At 43.3% G+C, this 25,298-nt stretch overlaps 1 protein-coding gene across 11 annotated transcripts in view; it reads left to right on the forward strand.

Moving 5' to 3' along the window:
- Positions 1-25,298, forward strand: part of si:dkey-21e5.1 (potassium channel subfamily T member 1) — a 49,018-nt gene that overhangs the window by 16,411 nt on the left and 7,309 nt on the right. For 5 of the 11 annotated variants that reach the window (XM_035530186.1, XM_035530187.1, XM_035530188.1 and 2 more), the window contains 26 exons: positions 9,499-9,578; positions 10,628-10,733; positions 11,157-11,237; positions 11,422-11,470; positions 11,632-11,691; positions 12,075-12,149; positions 12,756-12,839; positions 13,484-13,578; positions 13,918-14,098; positions 14,259-14,423; positions 14,749-14,885; positions 17,221-17,284; positions 17,527-17,635; positions 17,922-18,030; positions 18,843-18,992; positions 19,298-19,533; positions 20,325-20,345; positions 21,085-21,298; positions 22,569-22,674; positions 22,750-22,922; positions 23,311-23,382; positions 23,510-23,644; positions 23,849-23,960; positions 24,345-24,446; positions 24,794-24,877; positions 25,142-25,270. In XM_035530186.1, coding sequence (XP_035386079.1) covers positions 9,499-9,578; positions 10,628-10,733; positions 11,157-11,237; positions 11,422-11,470; positions 11,632-11,691; positions 12,075-12,149; positions 12,756-12,839; positions 13,484-13,578; positions 13,918-14,098; positions 14,259-14,423; positions 14,749-14,885; positions 17,221-17,284; positions 17,527-17,635; positions 17,922-18,030; positions 18,843-18,992; positions 19,298-19,533; positions 20,325-20,345; positions 21,085-21,298; positions 22,569-22,674; positions 22,750-22,922; positions 23,311-23,382; positions 23,510-23,644; positions 23,849-23,960; positions 24,345-24,446; positions 24,794-24,877; positions 25,142-25,270 — 2,929 coding nt within the window. Of the gene's footprint in view, positions 1-5,139; positions 5,179-9,498; positions 9,579-10,627; positions 10,734-11,156; positions 11,238-11,421; positions 11,471-11,631; positions 11,692-12,074; positions 12,150-12,755; positions 12,840-13,483; positions 13,579-13,917; positions 14,099-14,258; positions 14,424-14,748; positions 14,886-17,220; positions 17,285-17,526; positions 17,636-17,921; positions 18,031-18,842; positions 18,993-19,297; positions 19,534-20,324; positions 20,346-21,084; positions 21,299-22,568; positions 22,675-22,749; positions 22,923-23,310; positions 23,383-23,509; positions 23,645-23,848; positions 23,961-24,344; positions 24,447-24,793; positions 24,878-25,141; positions 25,271-25,298 lie in introns of all 11 variants that reach the window. The other 6 variants (XM_027002907.2, XM_035530190.1, XM_035530191.1 and 3 more) reach the window with 3 other exon arrangements.

Below are 25,298 nucleotides of genomic sequence, written 5' to 3' on the forward strand. Positions count from 1 at the left end.
TTGAACGGGCTAGAGTGCTACTCTGGTGGAGTGTGTCATTAATGCCTCTGATAGTGGGGAGGATCAGTGTGGATGGTCAGTGAGGATGGTCAGTGAGGAGGGTCTTTGGGGGGTCAGTGGAGAGGATCACTGAGGAGGGTCATTGGGGTGTCTGTGCTGAGGGTCAGTGAGGAGGTGTCATTACAGGGGTTAGTGCAGGGATTAGTGGGGATCTGTGGGGAGGGTCAGTGGGGAGGGTCATTGAGGGGTCAGTGATAAGAGTCAGAGGGATGGGTCTTTGGGGGGTCAGTGCAAGGGTTAATGGTGGGTCAGTGGTGAGGGACAGTGAGGAGTGTCAGTGGGGGAGTCAATGGATGAGATGCGTGGGGCTGTGTTAAGGCAGAGGGCAACAAAACCACTAAGAGCTCCAGAGCTCCACACAAGAGATCCAGAACTACATCTAATAAGACACCACAGATGGATTCACTGTGGAGCAGTTAGGCCAGATCAAAAGTGAGGAGAACTTTAGAACTTGTTCTGGACCCCCATTTGACTATTTTCATATGTGGGTCGCTATGCTTTAAGCCTAACATTGGGACATATTGATATTTTCATGTGTGAAGTGCTTTTTGGTACATTCATGCGCATTTTGCATTATGAAAGGGAAGGAGGGATCTGAGGACCACGTCTGTGTAAAACCCAGCACAATCTGATGTTTTCATAACGGTGAAAGGTGTTTGGTGCAAAAGAAGAGCAGGCTGTGGAATAACATGGTCAACCAACACAGTTATGACAGCAGATGAGCATGATTACAAACCGTTAGAAAACTCACACATTTATGCTATAACTTAGTCACCAATTTGGAGGCATATCTGTGGATGTCATGGCTGCCTGAAAACAGAGGATGCCTTTCACCCAGGACCTTATGGCTTTGCAGCGTAGTGACATTTGATGTGAAACGTTGAAAATAGCACTCATTATTTAGTTTTAAAGAAAACTTGACCTTCTTTTTGTAATTGTAGAACCCTAGGCTTATCCCTTCAACACCCATGTAAAATGTAATATGGCCGTTAACCTTTTCCTACTGAGAATTCAAACTATACTCAAGATTTCTATGTTCACTTGGCTTGAATGCCAAACTAGATCACGTAAGACTTTACAAGCAAATCAGTGTTTATACTGAATTGTGCTTTGTTGATTGTAACTTTCAGTAATAAGTGTATGTTTCCATTCATTCTCTCCGGATATGTCTCCAATTTGAAGCTGCATTACTGGAAATACAGTACATTGTTTTTAAAAGGCACTGAGGTTTCCCGAAGAGCAACAGGAAGGTAGACATTAACAGTGCACCCGAACAACACGTTTCTTAGGAAACGTGTTTGGCTCCCATCTGTGTCACATGCAGTTCAGGGCTGGATATCCCTAAGAGTGCCGCAGGTCATGCAGGTCCCATCGGGGGAGGGGGTGGGGGAGGGGGCTGTGTGGCAGTCAGGGGTTCATCTAGAACAAGCTGTTATGAGATGTGTGAGTTGAGTACCTCCATGGTCACATGGAAGACTCGAAGGCATCACCAGTGTGTGGATGCAGCAAGCAATGTGTGACTCACACTAAGTTGGGAGAAAACATTATAAACATCAGTTGGGTTTCTGAAAAGGAGGCCTTGCTGCCACTTCATTTAGAAAAGTATCTGTAAAACTGAGAGAGTGATGGAGGAAAATAGAAAAAGCACTCAATGACATCACAATAGAGCGCTGTGTGACTTGAGATTTATTTTCCATAAATGTGCTCAGCCTTGCATGCACATTTTGACTTCCTGCCCACAACACAATGACACGCACATACACGTGCGCGCACACACACACACACACACACACACACACACACACACACACACACACACACAGACATACATACAGGCATGTTTTGTCTGTATCCGGCCATCATGTTCTCTACTATAGAACCTCTTGAACCTGATTGGATGATCGTGCTTTTTGTGGTCAGAACATATAGATTTAGGAGCTTGTTTCATAGTTGGTCTCTGTCACTTTCTTGGCTGTATAGCTTGTAAGTAGCTTTTAGCCTAATTAGAGGTGGTCCAACCACACGATTATGAAAATATGTGCGAGTGCTGTATATGGGCTCCTGCACCACCACTTTGTTACTGAGTTCCTCAGTAATATCATGAACAACACACTTCCCATGTATAATGGTTTTGTGGCACTTTTAAGGCATTCTTAAAGAGTTTGTGATGGTACATGATTCAACTACAGTTTTTAGGACCCACGATTCCATAGCAGTAATATTTAAAGAATTCTGTGAGCATCAGTCTTTAAGGGGCAATGGGTCAGTTAGTTAACTGTGCCTATTATCCATATCCACCCACTCCCAGGTCCATATCACAACACGGTGAACAAGAGAAGTAGGTAGATATGTCTGAGGCCTGGACTGGTATTCTGGAAGCATCTCAAGGCTGCTCATCTAGGAGGTGCTCTCGTTCCAAGTCCTGGACCCCTATGCTGCGGAGAATCATATTTTGCCTTCCCGAACACACCTGATTCAACACACTGGATAATCAGCGTGCCCTCTGTGTGTTGAATCAGATGTGTTAGAGCAGCGAAAACAAACACCAAAAAAAAAAAAGCTGCAGCTTGGGTGTCCCTCCGGTCTGGGAGTGGGGACCACTGACCTAGGATCTGTTTTCGGAACGTAGATAATTATAAACAGGGAATGGTTCTGCCAGTCTTGGGTTCTGTGGGACTTCATGTTTTGCAAAGCCGTCATGTTTCCCTGTAAACATCAAATCTGAACTCTGCCATTGGCATTGAACAAAATGTAAAATCAGAACCTTGCCGTGGTGTCCACTCTGCTCTCTGACATTTACAGCTGGGGGAGATGATGGATTTAAGATGATGATGGATTTAAGATACCTGGGGGAAGTTTCATCAAATATATATTTGGGTGATGGTTAGACATTATGCCCCTGAGAGGGATAATTCAAGCATGCCACTGCATTTCATATCAGTGTCTTTTTCTCTGCAATATGAATAATTAAGAAGAAAGAGTAATTGGCAGTGTCCTGTAACTGGCAGTGTTCTTTGGAGACCCTAGCCTATATAGCTAAGTATCTGCACAGAAGACGTGTTTTTGAAGAAGTATTTTTGGAGCACTTCCCATAGTTAAATAGTGATGAACTCAGCTAGAGGAGATAAAGTAAACATTGTTTAACCCTGAAATATCATTCAATGTGTAGTTCTGTAGGAGAATTTAAAAATAATATCACGGAGTTTCTAATTTCAAACAAAAGCAAAAAAAGTGAACCTCACATTGTCAAGTTTATTTTCCAGCCCAACAGTTCTTTAATTGCAGCCATTACTGAAGCAAAGTGGTGAAGAAAACTCATGTCTTCAAATCTTTACATCTTCGAAGATCTTTAAATTACATGCAGTGAAGTTGTTGTAATGGTCTGATAAATAAGCTGTTTGCCAGGCATGGAATGACTTGCTCCAGAAGCAAAACTGTATTGTTCTGAAGCATAGCTGCATGAGATCAGAGGGGTTACATCTCTTCTGCTCATTTCAAGGGGTGAGTTTTCACCTCTGACACCACAGATTGCCAAGCAGTGGATTGGCGATGAAAGTATGGGCTCTGTTATTTGACCCTGTTGCGGATTGCCCAGGATAATGACATAAGGACTACTTTTTCCGCTAAACAGTATTAGTAAATCACTTTAATCCTTCATAAACACTACCGGATGCCTATTAAATATTTCCTCCAGATTGTTTTCTACTGAGGTCATGACCGAAGTCATTGCTTTCCTATGAAGTTCCTGCTCGGTAGTTAAAATCATGAAGAGAATGGTGCCAATCCTTCATTATCTTGATTGTTTGTGATTGACCAGTTATTGTTTCCTTACCACTGTGCTGTGAATATCCTCAGACCAGATCCACAGGAAGAGCAGTACTGACAGAGGTGACAGCGATCACTCTCCATCCACCACTGCTGGTGACTCTCCACACATACTGGTGTGGAGCTGCAGCACCGAGCTTCAGTTGCTTAACAATATTACAGTGAGTCAGTAATACATGGTCAAATCAAAGGAAAACAGGACAGTTTTTTGGGCAATGGCTAAAGACATTACTTAGGTGCAGGATGTCAGTTTCAGCTTTTATTTCACGTCTGAAATTAATGTATGTAGCTTGTACTTTTAAGTTGAATGGGCTCTATCTGTGTACTTATCGAATAAGTTTAGGTGCCACAGATCCTCTTAAGTAATCTTAGCAGGAACAGTTTTGTAACATCCATGAAACTGCTTTGATCCACCATGTTGTGGGTTTGGTATAATTAACTCCTTGCATGCCCGGTGCAGATCAGTGGGGATATTTACTCTCTCCACATGAGGAGAACACTCGACCAAGCCCACTCACAGAGACTCCGGAGGGAATCATTAGTGCATACTGCAGCTCACAGAAGGAATATTCATGCGGTCACGTCCAGGGAGTTTTTAATCGTGGTGGGTTATTAGGCGCTGCTGTTTACAGGGCAGCTGCTTGGGACCCGGGGGTGGGGGGGTGTTTGCTCCACGCTTATACCTGCGTCAAGCAGAAGTGAAGGGAATGAGAGAGGGAAGGAGGGAAGAAGTCACGGCGTACAGCACCCATAGATAGCAACCTGCTGGTTTTCTTGGCCTCTCGGCCGAGTGCTGGCATGGTGTGTCAACCTCTGATGAGGCTTCAGCTGTCATGAACCACCTCCACTCGAACATCCAGCATGACGTCTCCAGGTCTATGCCGAGGAGCCATCCACCATTTTTACACATCCATGAGTGTCTGTACATGCATCTGTAAGGCTCAAGGCTGAAAGTGTCCTGCTCACGCGTGCACCAACAGTCCTGTTCCATTTTACTGTGGTTCTTAACCCAAGGCCTGCATGTTGCTACCAAGAACAGTACACTGAAATGTTACAAAGCAGTCGAATGTTTAGGTGTAACGCGTTGGAGTACAAGTGTTGGCCCGACTTGATCCACACGCCTTGTCCTGCTCATTGCCAGTCTCTTCACAGATCCGAGACTGTAACCTCTGTCAACCCTTTGCTGTGTGTTTGTGTGTGTGTGTGTGTCTGCATGCGTGTGTGTGTGTGTGTGTGTGTGTGTGCTCTTCTCAGGTATTCAGAAGAGTACAGCATGGATTCCACTAACGCACAGTAAGTTCAGTAAGCATGCAGCTATACCATGTCCATGGGGCAATGGTCTGGAGTGTAATGGCTCTGTAATGAGGCCATGTTGCTCAAAAAATAAATCCCTATGGAATCTACTGGCCCTGAGTGGTTTTGTACCAATTGATCTATAATTGCTTGATGTCTGCTACTTCTGAGCTACACTGGAGTGTTTTGTTTGTGCCTAATCAGACCAACTGAAATGGAGCACTCCTCTGCACAGAGTATGCTTATAGTAGATGTGTGTGTGTGTGTGTGTGTGTGTGCGTGTGCGTGTGCATGTGTGTACATGTGTGCATATTGGAGTGTGTGTAGTGGAATAACTACTGTTTATAAGAGATTGTACTGGACTTAAGAAAATGGTATGTCCTCCAGTATGGCTGCTTAAGTGACACGTGCATTGCTGATGGCAGGATTTGCTGCCACACCAGGTATCTGTGGGCTTCTCTGCTTTTGCTGTCAATCAAGAACATTGTTACTCTAGCTTGCGACATGCTTTCTGTACAAAGTGGAATGTAAGTATTTCTCCCAAGAAGCATATAAGGTCTTGGACTGCAACAATTATTTGTGTGTGACTTTGGTTCTGTATTTCACCCCTTTGGATTTGAAATAAAACAGTGACTTGAAACATTAATTATAAACATGACTGAGATTAAAGTGCAGAATATATGCTGAGATGGAGTGCGTTTGAATTGACTTTTTTATCATCTGGATGTACACATAGATGTGTTAACAAAGAAAACAATACCCCAGCTTGACCTCAGAGGGTTTACCACAAGAGCCAATCCATTAGGAGTTCCACTACGGTTTGCGGAGAAGGACACAGAGAGTCTGGAACGGTGACTGAATGGAGCAAGAGTAACACAGTGAGGAACGTGGGATGATAAAAGTCCCTGTTTGGCATAGAGATCGTGATTGGCTGTCAGACGAAAACTGCCTCGCTTGCTTGATGATGCAACAGTGTTTGCATGAATTGTGAGGTGTCCAGAAGCCCCGTAAACTGCTCAGACACAATCAGATGCCTTCAAAACTCAGTAGACGTCACTTCACTTTGCTGAAGGGCCTAATCAGTAGAGCATCCTCAGTTGGCCCATTAAATCACCTCACGTGAGCACCGTCCAGCTCATAACTCCCTTCTTGAAAGCATGACTGATGGGAAAAAGTTCCTGAATCTAACAGTACTCAGCATTCAGCATCCCACCTCCCACTATTCCACTGCTGTAGTGCTTCCCCCTAGGATCAATAAAGTTATATCTATCAATCTTGACTGTCTAAATGGATTCATTTACAAGGCAGCACAGCCTCACCGGGACAGCTACCCAGTGTTCTGATGGTGTGGGTTACAGGCTTCAAACAGCCTCTGAAAGGACTAGAAAAAAAACCCAAATTCATTAAACATGAGAATTTTATTTAATAATATACTATTTGTCCAATTACCTATGGGCCCTGTGTAAAAACAACTGATTCAACAATATGATTCACCCAGTATTGATGTGAATAAAGAAGATATTCTGTTGTATTTTAAATTCAATGTGATGGAGTACAGAACCAAATTCAAACCATGCCTGTATAATTGCTTGTGGGCTGCACTATATATATCGCCACTGTCTTTCTTCATTGCTTATATTAGCATATGACATTATGTTGATCTCTTTGCATTCAGAATAATGAGACTGACTTGCACGTTATAAGACATATTTCTTGTGTTTCCCCGCATTTAGCAAAGATACCTCTTGTGCCTCCTTTCATTTCATAGAGACATTTAGTATTGGAACAAATGCAGTGAATCTTTGTGCCATTTACACAAGCAGAGTAAGTAGAGTCAACAGCTTGCGTGGGGGGATCATGAAATTATGACATTAATATGTGTGCCTTGTATATGCACCTTATTCAGATTCACAGATTATGAGTCAGCATGATAGGTCAGAAAATGAGAGACAGTGCATCTAGTGTGCATCTAGTTGCTGTATATATGAATGTGTAAAGGATTAATATAGGCACGGAGGAAGTTAAGTATGAAATATTGACATGATCACAAGGAGACGCACAGGGGACCAGTACTGCCTGAGTGGGCAGAGCCAGGAGAGCTATTTGCAGCCGGGAGTGTCATTACCATGGCCACTCCGGTGGAGGTTCATACTCCGTAATTATAGACTGGAACAGCAGGAGAAGGCACTGCGGGTAGCTGGAAGTACAGCACATTGTCCTCTTCTTCCAGGAGAAGGTAGGCTCGCAGAGCACGACCCATTAGCGGAAAAGTGGCAATCCTGCTGCGGTAATCCTGCTGACTGCTGTTCCCCTGCCATGGCATGGTTGGCAAGGTTGGCATGGGGCGCCGTGACAGGAGAGCGCTTCAAAGCTCTCAGAATCACGGCCCTCGCCTATGAATAGCCCTGGTGGTGTGTCTGCCCGAGGTTTCACAGTCAAGCGTGGGTGGCATGAAGGCATAACAAGGAGCCGCTATCATCTGGACCACGGAGTTTTTTAGGGAGAGACGGCTAAACCCGGCACGTGTTCCTCAGGCCTAATAGTAGGAGACCAAATGGTTTCATTGGCCCTCACATTCAGCCGGGCCCGTTTCTGATGGGATCGCATCTCGGGTCATATTGGCAGCAATGCTTCCCTGCCGGTTTCCCCACAATGTATTTTGCCGTTCCTGATGCCGTGACAGCTAGATGTGAGATGAACAGAGCCCGAGGTTCTGAGTGTTGACATGTTCATGGTGATTCTGCGTGTGATCATGTGCATTCTTAAAGCAAGTGCCGATAGATTTTGGAACTATCTGGAACTATACCTCTGCTTAGTCATGTCTGCATGTCCCACTACTGGCTGTTTTTAATGCCATCACCATAGCGACGGAAGAGTAAGGAAGCAGAAAATAATAGATCTGGGATTTCTCTCTCTCCCTCTCTCCTACTGTCACTCTCCCAGTCTTTCCATCTCTCCCTCACTCCCTCTTCCTCTCCTGTTCCTTCCCTTTCTCGCGCCTCCCCGTCTCTCACTTTGTGCTGTCTACAACACTTGGAATTACACCCTTTGATCCTATACTCATCATGTCTAGCACTAGGCAGACTTAAAGCAGGATAACTGTGATGGGTGGGATTTCTCTCTTAGGCAGACTAATAATGCATGTACATCCACAAATAGCATGCACACAATCTAGGAATGAATGGCTCATTCCTACCAGGCCTATAGCACTTAAAGACAACGTGAGTATGGTAATGACAGTCACATCTATTATTCATTTTCATATATTGTGCACAATTCTATTTTTCATTATGGGTTCATGGATGTATAAAATGAACAGATTTTATTTTCTCACATTTTTCCAGAGAGCATTTAACTGTAATAATGTTGAATTTACTGCCCATATGTCTTAGTTAACTAATACTGATGCACCACATCTTGTTTTACAAAACGGCAGAATACACATGTCACCACAATGTATTTTATAGAGTACGTTGGAGTACAGAACTGGTAGGCTGGCCCTTATCTCTGGCTAACACCTGCTTCGCTTTATATATGTTAGCGATACATTTCTTATACCAGAAAAATATAGCACCTGTAAATAATAAACGGAAAGCAGAGGACTAGCTGTACAGCATAGACCAAAGACAAGATTTTAGTTGAAATATTCATACACTGCAGGAGGAGGCAGAAGCCCTGTGCTCCTAAGAAACACGATTGGATCTAACTTCTTGCTGACACACCCTGAGGGGGTTTAAATCTCAGTGGAGAACATCCTCTTCTTGGACAGTGCCAAGGCTTCATGTGCTGATAAATTTCAAACTATTTTCCCCTGATTGGTTGTAATTAAAGGAAGACAGCATCAGTTCAGGATTGTCCAGCACACAGCGTATTCGTCTCGTTCTGGGCTTTAGCAGACTTACAAATAAATTGCTTTGGGTTTAGTTCCTCTTAGGTAGGTCCTTGTTTACTGCTAAATGTCTGTGCATATTGCATTGATATAAAAACAAAGACTGCATGAGTCCTCGGTGTAAATTTCAAACTTTGAGGCCATGCAAAGCAGTAAGGGTCAGATGGATAAAACAGTCAGCTGTACAAAGAGTCATTGTTTTCTCTTTCTTCTTTATCATGTTGTGATGCACTGCTTATATGGCCTGCAATTAACTGTATGATTTCACTATACACTGATATTTGATGGATTGAAGACCTACCGTGGTTTTATGTCTTAAGTGGGTGTGTGTGTGTGTGGGGGGGGGGGGGGGGGGGGTTTGATATACTTATCATCTAGTAGTATACACCTGTTGAGGGAAAAGGTTTCATCCGTGTTTGGTTTGCTTGCAGGGTACAGGTGGAGTTCTATGTGAATGAGAACACCTTTAAAGAGAGACTCAAGCTCTTCTTCATCAAAAACCAAAGGTCAAGTAAGTCAAACCTACTACGTCATTTTTACTGAAATCTGAACATCCAACATCCCAGCCCTGCTGCAGCCAGTCAATGAACGGTTGTTGCTAATGTTGCTAACTTTATCCTGATAAAACTTAGGAACCCCAGTGGAAAGCTGCATATCTGTTTTTTTATTTTATTTTTTGACTTATACATTTTGGCATCTTAAATCACAGAAATGGGTATGCAGGCATTTCTCTGGTCAGAATAATTGCTCTGTAGGGTTCTTCTACCCTTGTGATTAATATAGAAGTCAGTTTATTATGTATTATTTATTATTGTTATTTACATTTTATTCTCTAGTACCCCATTCAAATATCAGTCCCTCATGGCTGTGCTGAGACTCTGCTGACAATTGTTATGCCTGCAAACTTGTGTTCAATAGTTACTGTTTGTGTGGAATCTTCCGGGAACTTCTGTATGTGCTGAAGAGAACAGAATATTCAACAGAATGTAGCGCAGTGTTGTATTAGCTGTGCCACCAACCAATCTCATCATGAAGCTTTCCCTGTGAGTGTCATAAACTGGTGTCATTCATAAATTCAAGAATAATAACGTAGGAAAGCACATTCCTGCTCTGATTTGATGGACAGGAGCTACAGTGGCACTGCCCATAAGAGAGTTAAAGGGATTTAGAGATTTAGAGCTATTGAGGGCAGATTAAATTGGCCCCTCTGTACCTTCACATTCCAAAGGATTTCGCACACTGGCAGAAAGGGAAAACATACAGGCCATTCCTCTAAAAAGTGCTACATCATCTCAAACTTTAGGGCAAGGCATAACAAGTTTGGAAATGTACTATACTGCGTGTGTTTAAAGTTGGATATAACCTTGATCAAACAGAAACATATATATTTACAAATATATTCTTACAATATGTCACCAAGCTGGATGTCAGCTTTTTCTGGATGAGATGCTTTTCATTCGATGATATCTGGAAGGCTGGATAGCAGATTACATTAGGTATTACACAAGATATTATACCCGGTATTCCAGCAGGTACTACACCAGGTTTTATGTTTTGTAGGTCTCAGAATACGCCTTTTCAACCTCTCCTTGAAGCTATTAACATGTCTCCTGTACATCCTCCGAGTGTCACTAGATGACCCCACCACCCAAGTGACATGTGCGCGGTAAGGGAGTGCAGTGGATTCTGTGCTAGGCAGACCATGCTAGACAAACAGCAGTGTGAAAGTACCAAAAGGCTAATATTAGGTCTGACCAGTGTATGAACCTCCTTCAGATATAACAGCTCCTTCCTCTCTTTTTTCTTTTAATAGCAGACAGTGAATTTTGCAGGGTTAGTGCAGCACTCTGTTTGTGTGTTTTTAAGTGTGTGTGTGTAAGTGTGAGTGGGTGGGTGTGTGAGAGAGAGAGTGATAGAAAGAGAGGGGGTGTGAAGGATTGTAGCGATGGGAAAAAATGCACACACTGCTAACAAGTCTCATGGAGGCACTGTCATGTTGCCATAGAAACCAGAAATCTGTTGCATGGTCAGGTTCCTGTGCACATAAACAGGTGAACTTAAGTTTCTGTCCCTACTGTCATGCTTGCAGGAAACACTGCTTAAATGTCACGGATGCTCTATGCAGTAAAATATGTGCCAATCAAACAGCGGACCCCTCTCACATCAACTGGTGAGCAGCGAAAGAACTCCGGTTCCTCCTCTGCTAGCGTTGCAAACTTCTCGCACCACGGTTCTGAGCAGAATTTCACGATTTAAAAGCAATGATTTAATCAAATGACACTACTTGTGGATTCAGTAGTGAGCTGCTGGCTCTTGTTTGAAACTGCATTGTGCATTTCTTTTCTTATTTTAAGGGAGTTGATATTCTGGGTGAACAGAAAGACTCCTGTATGGGCAATACAGGTATGCAGTTCTCTAAATCGCTGTACTCTCTTTTCACATAATTGCAGCAAAAATCCTCAATTACCTCATAACTCGCTTGCTGTTCAAAATTCATGGTCTTACAGTGCCAGACTTTTAAAATGCACTGTCTATCTGTGTATCTCTGTTTCATTATGGCTTAGGTGACTGTGGCCTTAATTAGCTTCCTGGAAGCAATGCTCTTGACATATCTCAGCTATAAAGTAAGAACTCTGCCTCACTCATTGTCCTCCATGTAACTGCTCAGTATCAATGAAGTCCATATGCGCTCTGACATTTGGTTAACTACAGCAGATGCTCCTGGACTCCAGTAGCGTGTCCTTGCTTCCTTTTCACAGCCTTAAAATAAATGTCCCCATTACTGATTATTTCATTATTTACATTTCTATTAAACACCAGTACACATGTAAGCATGTTTCTAATCAACCAGACATTAAGATCTTATGCTTCACCATAACAATGTAATGTAATTGTTATGGGATTTGTTAATGGTTTCTACTAATTGAAAATTCCTCATTAGTTCAGAACAGACCATCCTGGTCTCGTTTAATATAATATTTGAATGTTATGGTAATCTGTGTTTCAGGGGAATATTTGGGAGCAGATTTTCCAAGTCTCCTTCATCCTTGAGATGATCAATACAGTGCCATTCATTATTACAGTAAGTGTTCAGCTGCTGAAATTCAAATATATTACATAAGGGATTACTGTTGTTGCACAGTGTCCCTCATCACTTTGCGATACCTTACAGCCAGTCATAAATATAAATTACTATGTAAATGATGCAATCAAATGTATGATTACAAACTCCTTGAAGGCAGTGATTGTGATAAGCAAAATTGGGCATCATTTTCCATTTTTAAAATATGTCTCCCTGTATTGTTTGAAAAGTTCTAATTAAAAGTTCCAGGTAAAGCCATTTTGAGTTTCTTCAGTTTGTTCCTACAAACTTGTCAAGAAATGGATACTCCACTAAAACTCAACTGGGATCCTTTCAGCTGTATTATTCAATGTGGGGATTAAGTCCAAGAGTGCAGCAGAGTATTGAGTGAAAGGAGCACGTATTATGTTCCACTCCTGCACCTGGAAGACACGCAGCCTGTTCTTCAAGAACTTATGTTTGCTCTTTCTTTCTTTCTTTTTCTTTCTTTCTTTCTTTCTTTCTTTCTTTCTTTCTTTCTTTCTTTCTTTCTTTCTTTCTTAAATGCACTTCTAAAATGAATAAAATGTGATGTTGTTTTGTTAAATATCTTTCCACCTCTTACAGATCTTTTACCCCCCATGGAGGAACATATTTGTTCCAGTGTTCCTTAACTGCTGGCTTGCCAAGTCCGCACTGGAGAACATGATTGTAAGTAACCGACAGCCTCTAGGTTTAACTAACTAATAGCAAAATGTTCAGGAGAGACTGTCTGGTGCAAAAACAATCTTGTAATGATTCCATCTCCGGTTTGAATAGTTGAGGAAGCATAGATGGCACTTAGCATCTTTTTTCAATGCAAGAGAAAAATAAGAGTGAGTTACCAGTGACCGTAATTTGAGAAGGTGCCCATACTCCCTGTCACGGGGCAGATGGTTAGGTCAAATGGACAAGGAGTCTCTGGCGGGGAGCTTTTCCCTTCCTGAATTCCAGAGCTGTGGAGAAGGGTGAACTACAAGACCAGATATCAAGCAGACAAATTTATTTTAATAGCATTTGAGTTCGGTCAATGGTGTAGAGTGAACCTCTTTGTTATTATTGCTATATTTATTGTATTTTTAAATGTGGGCACAGATAAAATAGAAGAGCAGGCTCTTGGGACATATGGACTACGGTGTGTAGCTGCAGAGCAACATGGAAAGTGTTTGGAAAGAGCAAATTGCAAAACCCATCATTCCTTCAATGGGGCTTACTTTTTAATGCTGTTGCACTATAAAAAGGATTTGTTATTTTAAATTGAGAAAGTGAGTGAGGAACACCGTGACCCAGGCCAGTTCTGTTTCCTCCTCCTTCAGAATGATCTTCACCGTGCCATCCAGCGTACTCACTCTGCCATGTTCAACCAGGTCCTCATCCTCATCTGCACCCTGCTCTGCCTGGTCTTCACCGGGTGAGCCTTCCCTCTGCGCTCTCCTCTGCTCTCCCAGTGGCTCGTGCCTTGTCGGGAGTCGTCCGAGACGGCCGTGGAAATCGTTAATGCTAATTTGGTTCAGTAGTGACAGAGCAATGTTGTTTGTGACAAAGAAATGGCAGTTTAGTCAGCGGGGTAACATGTTCTCATTGCAAAGTATGTTCAGTTTGTGGTGTAGTCCACATTTTGCTTTTATTACATCAGAGTGAAATCAGAGTTGTCAGGCCATCAAGCTGCACCTCAAGAACTTCAAAGATAAGGCGATTTTTAGTTAAAGATGTTTTTTTTCTCATTTCATTAAAAAAAATTCTAATCTAGAGCTTGTGGGATTCAACATCTAGAGCGGGCAGGGAAAAACCTCTCCCTGTTTGACTCACTGTATTTCTGCATCGTCACGTTCTCCACCGTGGGTTATGGAGACGTCACCCCGAGAATCTGGCCCTCTCAGCTACTGGTGGTCATCATGATATGCGTGGCACTTGTGGTACTGCCATTACAGGTATTTCAACTATACTGATTCTCTCGCACGGTGTTACAGTAAAAGCCAACACCCTCTTCATGTCTTAGAATGTCAGTTATGTACTGTGCTGTGGGAGGTGGTCATGCTTTAAGAGTCACCCGAGTACACTGTGCATTCTCCCTGTATGGTGTCGTACTAGTTTGAGGAGCTGGCGTATTTGTGGATGGAAAGGCAGAAGTCAGGCGGTAACTACAGCAGACACCGTGCTCAGACCGAGAAACACGTGGTGCTCTGTGTCAGCTCCCTCAAGATCGACCTGCTCATGGACTTCCTCAATGAGTTTTACGCTCATCCCAGGCTACAGGTAGACGCGTGCAATGACATCATCAGGTGGTTTTGCTTCATGCAATAGCTACAGAATTAATATCAGCAATGATGGCAACTTAAAAAGCTCATTGAAGGAATTTTTTTCAGCTATACTTTTAAATACTATTCCCATACATATGTTTTCTCTACTGATACTAGAAAACGTGCACTTAACACCATCAACCTTTGGGGAAGAAACAGTATTTCTAATAGCCAATAAACCAGACAAGTCACTTGTTGCTTCCCTGTAGACATCAACCAGATGTCTTACTGGCAGGTTTGTCCACTAAGACCCAGTGGGCATGTGTGTGTCTTTTGGGCAGGATTACTACGTGGTCATCCTCTGTCCCACGGAGATGGACATCCAAGTGCGGCGGGTTCTGCAGATACCTCTCTGGTCTCAGAGGGTCATCTATCTGCAGGGCTCAGCACTGAAGGACCAGGACCTCATGAGGGCCAAGTGAGTCTCTCTGCTTCTCTTCATTGGAAATATTAGCTACTGTCCTCATATGGTTTTTTTTTTCACAAACTAATTCCATAGTTATGCTTCTCATTTACAGATAGAAAGGCCTAATTTAAAATGCACACAACAACATAATCTGGGTTTCGGGAGGAAAAGGGACCGTTTAAGATAAACAGAGTAAACATGCATTCCCCGAAAGACTAAGACAAACGCTTCATCGCAATAGAGTACATTTTGTCATTTCTGTTCTGGTTCTGGAACTGAAGTTAGGTCACTTTGTATTGTGCTCAGTTCTTCTCATCAGATTTTGCCTGTAGGTTCTGATATGTAGATGTTGAATTGGCTGACAGGAACAGCCCCCTAGGGCTACTGTTTGACAAACCGATCTAGCCAGTGAATCACTTTACATAAAGGTCGCTAAATGTAGTTCAGTGCGATGTGCCGTAATGTGCCCAGCCACTTGTCAAACGTGCTTCGATATCAACCTCACAGAGAGGCCTGAGTCCTGATCATTTGGTCTTTTTGTTAAGGTAAATAGAGAGACACTGTATTCATTGTCTGTGACAGGACTTGATAAAGGACTGAAAAGGCAGTCAACTCAATTAGGAAGCTCCACATTTCTACCTTTTAAACATATATACAGGCTACATGCAGAATATGTCTGGTGTTTAAACAATCTGTAGAGGCTATTATATCTGCCACAAGGAGGCCAGAACAGGAAGCGCAGTAGTCTTGACCCTGCTAGCTCCTTTCAGGTTTAATAGGCCGTTGCTTTCAAAAAGGTCATTCTGAGGCATAACGTTGCTGCTTGCCAGGCGGCAGCATTAGGTAAAGCACTCTATCTCACTACTGAAGCATACAGTGCATCTGGCCTGATATGTTTTCCTCATAAGCGATTTTTTTTCCCTGTTTAATCCTCATCATCCCAGTCACCCCAGTCATTCTGTGCTGATTGCATAATTGGGGATTCTGCTTGTGGGATTGGAAGCTTAAATTAAAATGAATTCATGAGGCAATTGCAGTTCTGTCAGTCCAGTGCAGTTTGAGCGAAAAAAGCACATTTCTTCTTATTTAAAGTAAAAGTTATTTCATGCTCCTAAACATTAAAAATGGCCCAGTGTTCCACATGCAATATTCCCTCTGACAAGGGTTTGGTACGTTTCAGAAAGTAAGAACATGCTCTGTAAATGCAACACAACTTTACATCCGAGTTTATTTTCCTACAACTACAGCACAGGGCTGGTTTGGGTTTAGAGGAGAAGAGAAATATGTCTCCCACAGTTCTGCCAGTATGTTTAAATCTCCATCAATCTTGGTGATTCATCTGTTTGTGATGGTTGATGCATTAGGCATGTGGTGGCGGCAGGGTTTAGTGGGTGCCTACATTACACATGTGCAACACTACTGAAGTTTCCAGCATTATGGTGACAATACATTTTCTGAGTATCATTTTCTGCAAGTGACAGTCTGATAAGATGGTGGTTGATATTAATGTTGATGTTGATATTGATGTTGATTTTGAATGAGAGTTAAGATGACAGCTGATGTATATATAAGGTCTTATCAAGTCAGTACTGAACAAGGTCTGATGAAGACAAAACAAGGAACATGTAGTGTAGTGCATTTCAAACACAACAGTAATTCAGAGTGCTTTACATAAGTAAGAATACAGCATACGGATTTAAATAGTAAAAGTATAAGTGTAAAAAAAAAAAATAAAAAATATATATATATATATATATATATATATATATTTATATATATATATATATATATATATATAGAGAGAGAGAGAGAGAGAGAGAGAGAGAGAGAGAGATATTTAAAATTATAGTAGAGTACACAGAGTTTCTAGAGAAACAGAACGTTTCGGACAGAGGTTTTTCATCAAATGTGCAAGCAAAGTGTTTCTCTGGAAACTGTGTACTACAATTTTAATATATATCTCTACATCTCTTACTACAGTACACTGCAGTTACTCACCTAGAATCTTCTTCAGATATATATATATACAGTATAAATTATTATAAGTTAAAGGATAATCAGAGATTTAAAAATAAATTCACTGTGATTAAAAGAAATCAAAGACACAGAACTGGTCACGGTGCATAAGTAATAAAGGCAAAGAAGAACAGAAATGTTCACCTTGATTGATAGTGGATCAGGCTGATGTATAGTGAATAAGGTCTGATAACGCAGATGGATAGTGAATAAGGTCTGGTCAGGCTGATGTATAGTGAATAAGGTCTGATAACGCAGATGGATAGTGAATAAGGTCTGGTCAGGCTGATGGATAGTGAATAATAAGGTCTGATTTCTGTGTCTTCTGTAGGATGGATGATGCAGAGGCCTGTTTCATCCTCAGCAGCAGAAACGAAGTGGACCGCACTGCAGCTGTAATCACATTTACGATCATATTTACACACACACACACATTGATAAACTAGTTTTGTATGCTACAGTAAGGAGTCAGTAGTAATTGCCACATAGTCACTGTTATTGTAATGATGAAACTGATTATACATGTGCTCATGATCAACATGAATCATTTTTCTTAGACTGTGTTTTTAAGTTCTATCTCTCAGTCTGTTCTCTCATTAAGATCTTGACATAGCACTGTCTTTTTTTGGTCTTCTAGGACCATCAGACCATCCTTAGAGCCTGGGCAGTGAAAGACTTTGCTCCAAACTGTCCTCTCTATGTCCAAATCCTCAAACCTGAGAACAAATTCCATGTCAAGTTTGCTGGTGAGTCATTTTGCCCGTTAACTTCATTATTTACAGCTTTATTAGCAGGTTTCTTCTTCCATTGCATAATTTATCAGAAAAGGATTTATTAATAATTACTGATCATGAATCACCTGAAAGCTATTGATCGTGGTGCCCCTCTCCCAATTCAACTGTGTTCAATTGATATTATTAGACTAATCCTTAGACTTGGTAAAGGGTGCCAGGGTGTAGTCACACTAACATTATAGTCTTCAGTAGGAGGGTGGGGAGGGTCTGAGTGTTATGTGTGCGGTTTCCTCGTTAGACCATGTGGTGTGTGAAGAGGAGTTCAAGTACGCCATGCTGGCTCTGAACTGTGTGTGCCCCGCCACATCCACGCTGGTCACACTGCTGGTACACACTTCCCGCGGCCAGTGAGTAGATCTGCAGTGATTCCATTTCTCTCATTTGCTTGGGTCTGAAAGTGCTAGTTCTTTTTCATCATGCTCATTTTGGTCCTTTACCTTTTCGATAAAAGGGAAGACACACAGACACTCAAAACATTTTAATGAAAAGTTCCTCCATTTCACTAATGTACAACAGAGATTGAAACTTTTTTATGTGCATTACTGTGTGACAAAAACATTAGTGGAAATTGTTCATTTCAGTTCACCTGCCAGCCAATCAAACTACTGCTGCCCAATATGTCTTTTAACACCACAGAACGATAAACGTCACCCTCCGTTACATAGTCATACAAAACAATTCTTAAAGTGCGGATTATATATAGATTTTTTGCCACCTCCACTGTCATGACTGCTGGAAAAGTAAGTTACTTCCTGCAAAGTTGTTAGGCAATTTAAAAGCCTCTGATTAAGAGTAATGATCCTTTGTGCCTACTCTTGAGATGCGTTTAGCTCTCCAGGTCTCCAACGAGACAGCAATTATGGTGAGGAGATTTGCAGGGCAAACAGAAGAGTCCTGCAAATGGTTCTGACAGTTGTTTGTCAAAACCGGATGAACCTGTCACTCACCAGAAGCATCCGAGCAAGCTATTCAACAGGGGAAAATGTCATTTGGCCCAACTTCAGCCAAGAATGCCACTGGTGAAATGCTAACTGCTCCCCAGTAGCTTATCAATCTGCAACAGGAGGAAAATTTCCTACTTCCCTGCCACTACAGGGAGTGTTAACTAACTACACGATTCAGCTTCTGTGTCTAAGACCTTGTGAGTTTGCTATTGCAGGGAGGGCCAGATGTCACCAGAACAGTGGCAGAGAACGTACGGCCGTTGCTCAGGAAACGAAGTCTACCATATCCGCCTGGTGGACAGCAAGTTCTTCGGGGAGTATGATGGGAAGAGCTTTACCTACGCCTCATTCCACGCACATAAGAAGTGAGTGAGCTTGTATGGAATGCAGAGTTTCATTTCTGTTTAAATTATTTTGTCAATATAATGGTAACGCAGCACGAACACACACTCACACTTCAAAACGTAAAGATGCAAAGATGTCCGTGTGTGCCAGGTGCTAAGCTGTATTTGATTCCTTAATGAAACACAGTCTTGATGGTGCTGGTACCACGTTATTTACTGCCCCTAGCACAACTTTATCAAAACCAAATGGGTCAGCCTGCATTTTACCACGGATGCAGTGCTGTAATGCAACGCTGACTGCGTCTGTGGGTCCCCCTCTGTCTTAGATATGGAGTGTGCCTCATTGGCATAAAGAGAGAGGACAACAAGAGCATCCTTCTCAACCCCGGCCCCCGCCACATCATGGCCGCCACAGACACCTGCTACTACATCAACATTACCAAGGAAGAGAACTCCGCCTTCATCTTTAAACAGGAAGAGAAACATAACAAAGGCCTGCCTGTCACAGGCTTGTACGACGCCCCCTCTCGTCTCCCTGTGCAGAGTATCATAGCCAGCATGGGTGAGTGGCGAGCTTGTGGCATGCAAATATGCGAACCCAGTCACATTGTCTCTCCTTAAATGGAGCGTACCATGATCGGGAAGCAGGGGGAGGAAAGGGGACGCCTTTAACGACTTCAAGACCAGGTGCAGCCAGCCATGTGCTTTAAAGCAAGACCGCATTAATTGTGTGGGGTCGAAGCAGATAACTGCTGATATTGTCAATTTCATCTGGCCAGAACGCAGTGCCTAGAAGTGAAAGGAATCGATTTGGTTGCTGCTGCAGCTTTGTTGACTCCAAAAGTTCTAATTTGCCAACAGACATGCTAAGTTTGTGCTTAGCCACAGCGTTCCGGTTATCCATCTATGGCGCGCCATATTTCGGTCCTGACACTGAAATATTGGCTAATTAGGATCATTACACAGATGTGTTTATACCAGCGAGAAGAGCAAGGCAGAGTTTATCATGCATGCACATTGATTTCAAAATCATCTTTAGCTAGCAGAGCTGGAACCATCAGTGCAGTCAGCCCACAGGCATAACGAATTCTGCAGCACCTGTACCCATGAAGGAACAAATCCAGATACCCTCTAGGCTAAACTGCTTAGATTTGTGGCATAATTATTGAAAAAGACTGGTGGAACATCTGTGTTAAAAAACAAAACAAAACCTTTTATCTTGGTGCTTTGTTTATTTATTTATTTTGGATTTGCACGCAGGGTCTGATGCGTGGGCCTGTGTTGCGTTTTTACTGACGTGTTGTGTTTTGTTTTTTTTTCTCATTGTTTACTTTTTGCTTTGACTTGTTAAAGTCGATCAGTCCACTTCGTATGGTAAGTCTGTGCATGCGGCTTTCCCATTAGAGACGAGGTGAAATCATCAGACATTGGTCCATCACAGCGGTTCCCAGGTGCACACGGTTTCCCCTGCTGTAGCATACCTCATCTGACTCATGAAGGGCTCGATGGTTAATTGTTTGAGGTTAGAGAACGCACCAAGATACCACAGGGTGGGGCGGTTTCCAGAACAAGCACTGAGAGCCACTGGTCTCCGATGTCTGTGTAAATGTTTGCATTTACACAAACCACTTTGTTTTTGTTTTGAGCTTATTTCATTTTTAAGATGCTTGTTATGCTGACAGCATACATCTTTCTGCTCGAAAGTACATGGGTCTAGCCACTGGGAGTGGACTTTCACCAGTTTAAATACGTATCCAGTTGATTTTATTTACATGGTAGAGATTATGATAATAGCTTTTCTACTTGCATGTTTAAAATGTAAACCATGCAATTTCATGCATCTGCTTACAACATTTCTTTCTGTAGTTAATTTTCTTTAATAATGATCCAAGACATTTCGCTTCTCCACGTGCAGCCTTTATTTCCAAAGCCCCTGAAAAAGAGTGACTCCCACAATATTTAGCAAAGAAACCAGAATCCCATGCCCAGAATTGCAGAAGAGGACATCCGCGTTTGTCCCCAGCTTCGCCCTGTTCCCCACCTCATCGCCCCCCATATGTGCCTGCCCGTAACGCTGGCCTCTCACCCGTCCCTGGGTCGTGTCCCACCGCAGGCACGGTGGCCATCGACCTGCAGAACACGGAGCCGCCAGCCGACAGCGGCAAGCTGGCCCTGCCCACGGAGAATGGAGCGGGCAGCCGGCGGCCGAGCATCGCCCCCGTGCTGGAGCTGGCTGACTCGTCCTCCATCCTGCCCTGCGACCTCCTTGCTGACCCCTCCGAGGACGAGACCAACCAGTCGGACGAGGAGGGCGTGCCGGCACCGGAGTGAGTGCAGGAGGACGGGGGGGTGGGGGGTGTGTGTGTGAGCGGAGCGTCATTCAGTGTTCTGCCTGCAGACTGGAGCGTGTTTGCTCTGGGAGGAAAGCTAAGTGAATGACAATGTGGTTGGGTTAAATGATGGACCTAAAAATCTCTTTGTTGTATCAGTATAGACAAAATGAGGCCATCTCTTAGCTATTCGATATTATTCAGGTCTTCTGTTTTGCTGTAAATTGAACTTTACGCTTCCATTTTCTGCTAAAGTCAAATCCAAACTTAGTTTTATTTGTAGTTAATCAAAATCAGAATCACTTTATTTCATCGAGTATGTTATACATACAAGGAATTTGCCTTGTATATATAAATAAATAAAGACAAATTAAAAGATTGAATATAAAGAAGTTAATTGTGTTAAATACTTGAATGTGTGATTATGAACATAATCTGAGGAAATATAATTATTTTCAGTATATTGCAGAGTTATGTGGACATTTTGTTGTTGTGCAAAAATATGTTGTGTTACATGGCGATTTGGTGCCATTAAGTGAGGTAATGAGGTTTTGTTTAAGTGCAGAGTGTTCACTGTGGTTAATGAGTGCTACAGCTCTGGGGAAAGGCTGTTTGGGCTGGCCTTAATGGCCCCGAATCGTCTACCCGAGGGAAGTGGCTGGAAGACGTGGCGTCCAGGGCGAGAGGGGACAGTTACGATTGTGCCAGTTCACTTCGGGACCCTGAGTCATAATATGACGTCTTTGCATGGAAGAGCCAAACTCTGCAGTGAATGATAGTTTCATAACAGAAACCATTACTGCATCACTCTGCACAGTACTGTCAGAGTCAGTGCACATGCACACACACACGGACTACGTTGTTGATAAGAGTGTTCCATGCAAGGAACCCCGTCAAGTTCATCTCGCCCTGGGCAACTGTTTGACGCTGTAATCAGCTGTCTCATTATTTCCCTGCTCTCTGATATAAACGCTAGATTCTACGAGCTTTTGCTCGCTGTGTTGGAGACTCTGTTTAATGTGGCAGCAGTGCTCTCTGGTGGCAAAGGCTTGAATGTGGTTAAAATTGTGTAGGCGAGGGCCAGTCCTGCACCTGGACAACATATCCTGTTGGGGAATTTAGTTCCAACTGTAACAAAACACACCTGGCACTAATATACAGACTCCCTGATGAAAGGGATTAGCTGGGTTAGAACTAATATCTTCAGGACTAGGTTGGACAGTCTAACGTAGGATATGCACAAATTTTCCTGTTTCCTGTCCCTCAGCTATGTGAAGGGATATCCCCCGAACTCTCCTTACATCGGGAGTTCACCAACTCTCTGCCACCTCCTGCAAGAGAAGGCTCCCTTTTGCTGTCTGCGACTGGACAAGGTGAGTACTCTGTCGTCACAAACCCGTGCTGTCCCTCTGGGCCGGGGTTCCACCTCCCGCTACATTTCCATGCAGGGCTGTCGCCACAATAGCTTCGAGGACGCCAAGGCGTATGGCTTCAAGAACAAGCTCATCATCGTGTCGGCCGAGATGGCTGGCAACGGCTTGTACAACTTCATCGTTCCGCTCCGTGCCTACTACCGGCCCAGGAAGGAGCTAAACCCAATTGTGCTGCTGCTGGATAATCCGTAAGTAAACTTTCTCTTCGAAATTTCACTCTGTAGAGCAGTACTCGAGGAGCACCGAAGACCTACCATAGCGCTGGACCTCATTTCTTTTCATTTGACTATGGCTGCTAAATAACATTAACTTCATCCACGCGTACGCGCCTCGGGACGTGGCTGGACAGTCCGTCAATTTTCTCCCAGCGAAGCGATAGATGTGACAAACAGCCAGTACCTCAAGAGGGCTCGCGCTGTGTGCTTGTGTCTTTCACACGCTTGTCTGGCGGCACAGCACCAATGGGAAGCCCTGGGGTCTTTTCTGCTCAGTTCTGACAAGGCCAGAGGTCACGCTCGCTGCTGCAGAGCACCAGCGGATTACATTGTTCAAGCTGCTCTTTCTCTCCTCCTGCAGGCCAGATAATCATTTTTTAGAGGCCATCTGCTGTTTCCCGATGGTGTACTACATGGCCGGCACCATAGACAAGTACGAGTTTTTGGTTTGCCAATTATTTCAGTCTGCCACTTGGTGATAACACTCTCATACACATACCTGCGCAAACACACACATGCACAACAATACTGATAACCTTTATTTCACTTTTTTGTTGTAGTTTGGATAATTTGCTGCAGTGCGGGATTATCTACGCGGATAACCTGGTGGTGGTGGACAAGGAGAGCACGATGAGTGCAGAGGAGGACTACATGGCAGACGCTAAAACCATCGTTAACGTGCAGACCATGTTCAGGTAAACAAAAAAACCATCGTTAACGTGCAGACCATGTTCAGGTAAACAAAAGCCTTCCACACTGATGTCAGTCTGCAAACAGTGTAACAACAGAACATGTGGAAAGTAATCACTCATTTTTTTGGGTGCAGGTGCTTTACTTAAATACATTGTGAGTGCCGCCACTACACCCCCCACTCACTCTGCTTCTGTGTCTTTCTCTAGGCTGTTCCCCAGTCTCAGCATCATCACTGAGCTCACTCATCCCTCTAATATGAGATTCATGCAATTTCGAGCCAAAGACTGCTACTCCCTGGCTCTCTCCAAACTAGAGAAGGTGAAACCTCTACACCAGCAAATATGGCTTTATGCACCAACAGAAGTAACCGTTGCAATTTCCGACATCCTTTTGCAGGAAAGCAAAACATAGTCCATGCAGGTGCAGTCGCCCTCGGCTCAGGCTGTCTGTAAGGATGCAATGCGTGCCGCGGTTTCTCTGCCAGGACCCAATGCTAGATATTATTTGTCATGTACACAGTTATACAGAGTACACTGACACAGTGGGAAGAAAAGAGGATAATAAGTAGGGAGGTGAGGACAACAGGGGAGGAGGGAGGGGACTGACCTGCCACGTGCAGACGCTTCGTGTCCAAGCGTGAGATGAGGTGGTCCTGTGAAATGCAATGCATCCTCGTTGTCTTTGGTGGTTTTTCTTTTTCAGATTGAGAGAGATAAGGGCTCCAATCTGGCCTTCATGTTCCGCCTCCCGTTCGCTGCAGGAAGGGTCTTCAGCATCAGCATGCTGGACACGCTCCTCTACCAGGTGAGCTATCCCCCCAGCACGTACCCCCCCCCCCCCCACCACCACACGCTTTGGCAGAGCTCAGGTCTTTAGGAAAGTATACAGCGGCTGGTAACATCTGTACAGCTGCCTTAAATCCTAGTTCGTGTCCAGTTTGTGGTGTGAGCAGGAAGAGTTTTGTAACCCTGGTCTTTTAGCATGTTGATTTGTACATAATTATTCCAGACTTATGTGGCAACAGGGTTTCCAGGGCTTTGGTTTGAGCGTGTCTAGAGGAATCATTCAGAGGACCGGTACTGATTTTGTGTGGTTTGAGGATGGATTCTGTGGCCTTTTTGAGCAGCCCTCTGTGTCTCTATGTCCTTTAGTCTTTTGTGAAGGACTACATGATTCTTATTGCAAGGCTCCTGCTTGGCCTAGACACCACCCCAGGGTCTGGCTATCTCTGTGTAGTAAGTCTACACACACACACACACACACACACACACACATGCACACCCAGGTTATTACAAGTTATAAAATATGGCAATTTTTCTCTTCAACCATTCATAATTCATAATTACATGTTTGTGGAGGGGGTGAAATAACACATAAAGATTAAACTTGCAGACATGTGTATCATCAATAAAGTGCTTGGGAAATACAGAAAGAAAAGTAGGTATTGCTCAGGTGTTCCTCACCTGCACATACATATCAAGCCATCTGTTTTGGCACAGATAAAAGTGACAGAGGAGGACCTGTGGATCCGGACATATGGCAGGCTTTTCCAGAAGCTCTGTTCCTCCAGCGCAGAGATCCCAATCGGCTTGTACCGCACAGAATCCCACATGTTCTCATCGTCAGAGGTAGAGCTGAAATGGCTAACATCCATAT

This window comes from Electrophorus electricus, chromosome 9 (genome assembly GCF_013358815.1).
Source record: "Electrophorus electricus isolate fEleEle1 chromosome 9, fEleEle1.pri, whole genome shotgun sequence".
Classification (NCBI taxonomy): domain Eukaryota; kingdom Metazoa; phylum Chordata; class Actinopteri; order Gymnotiformes; family Gymnotidae; genus Electrophorus; species Electrophorus electricus.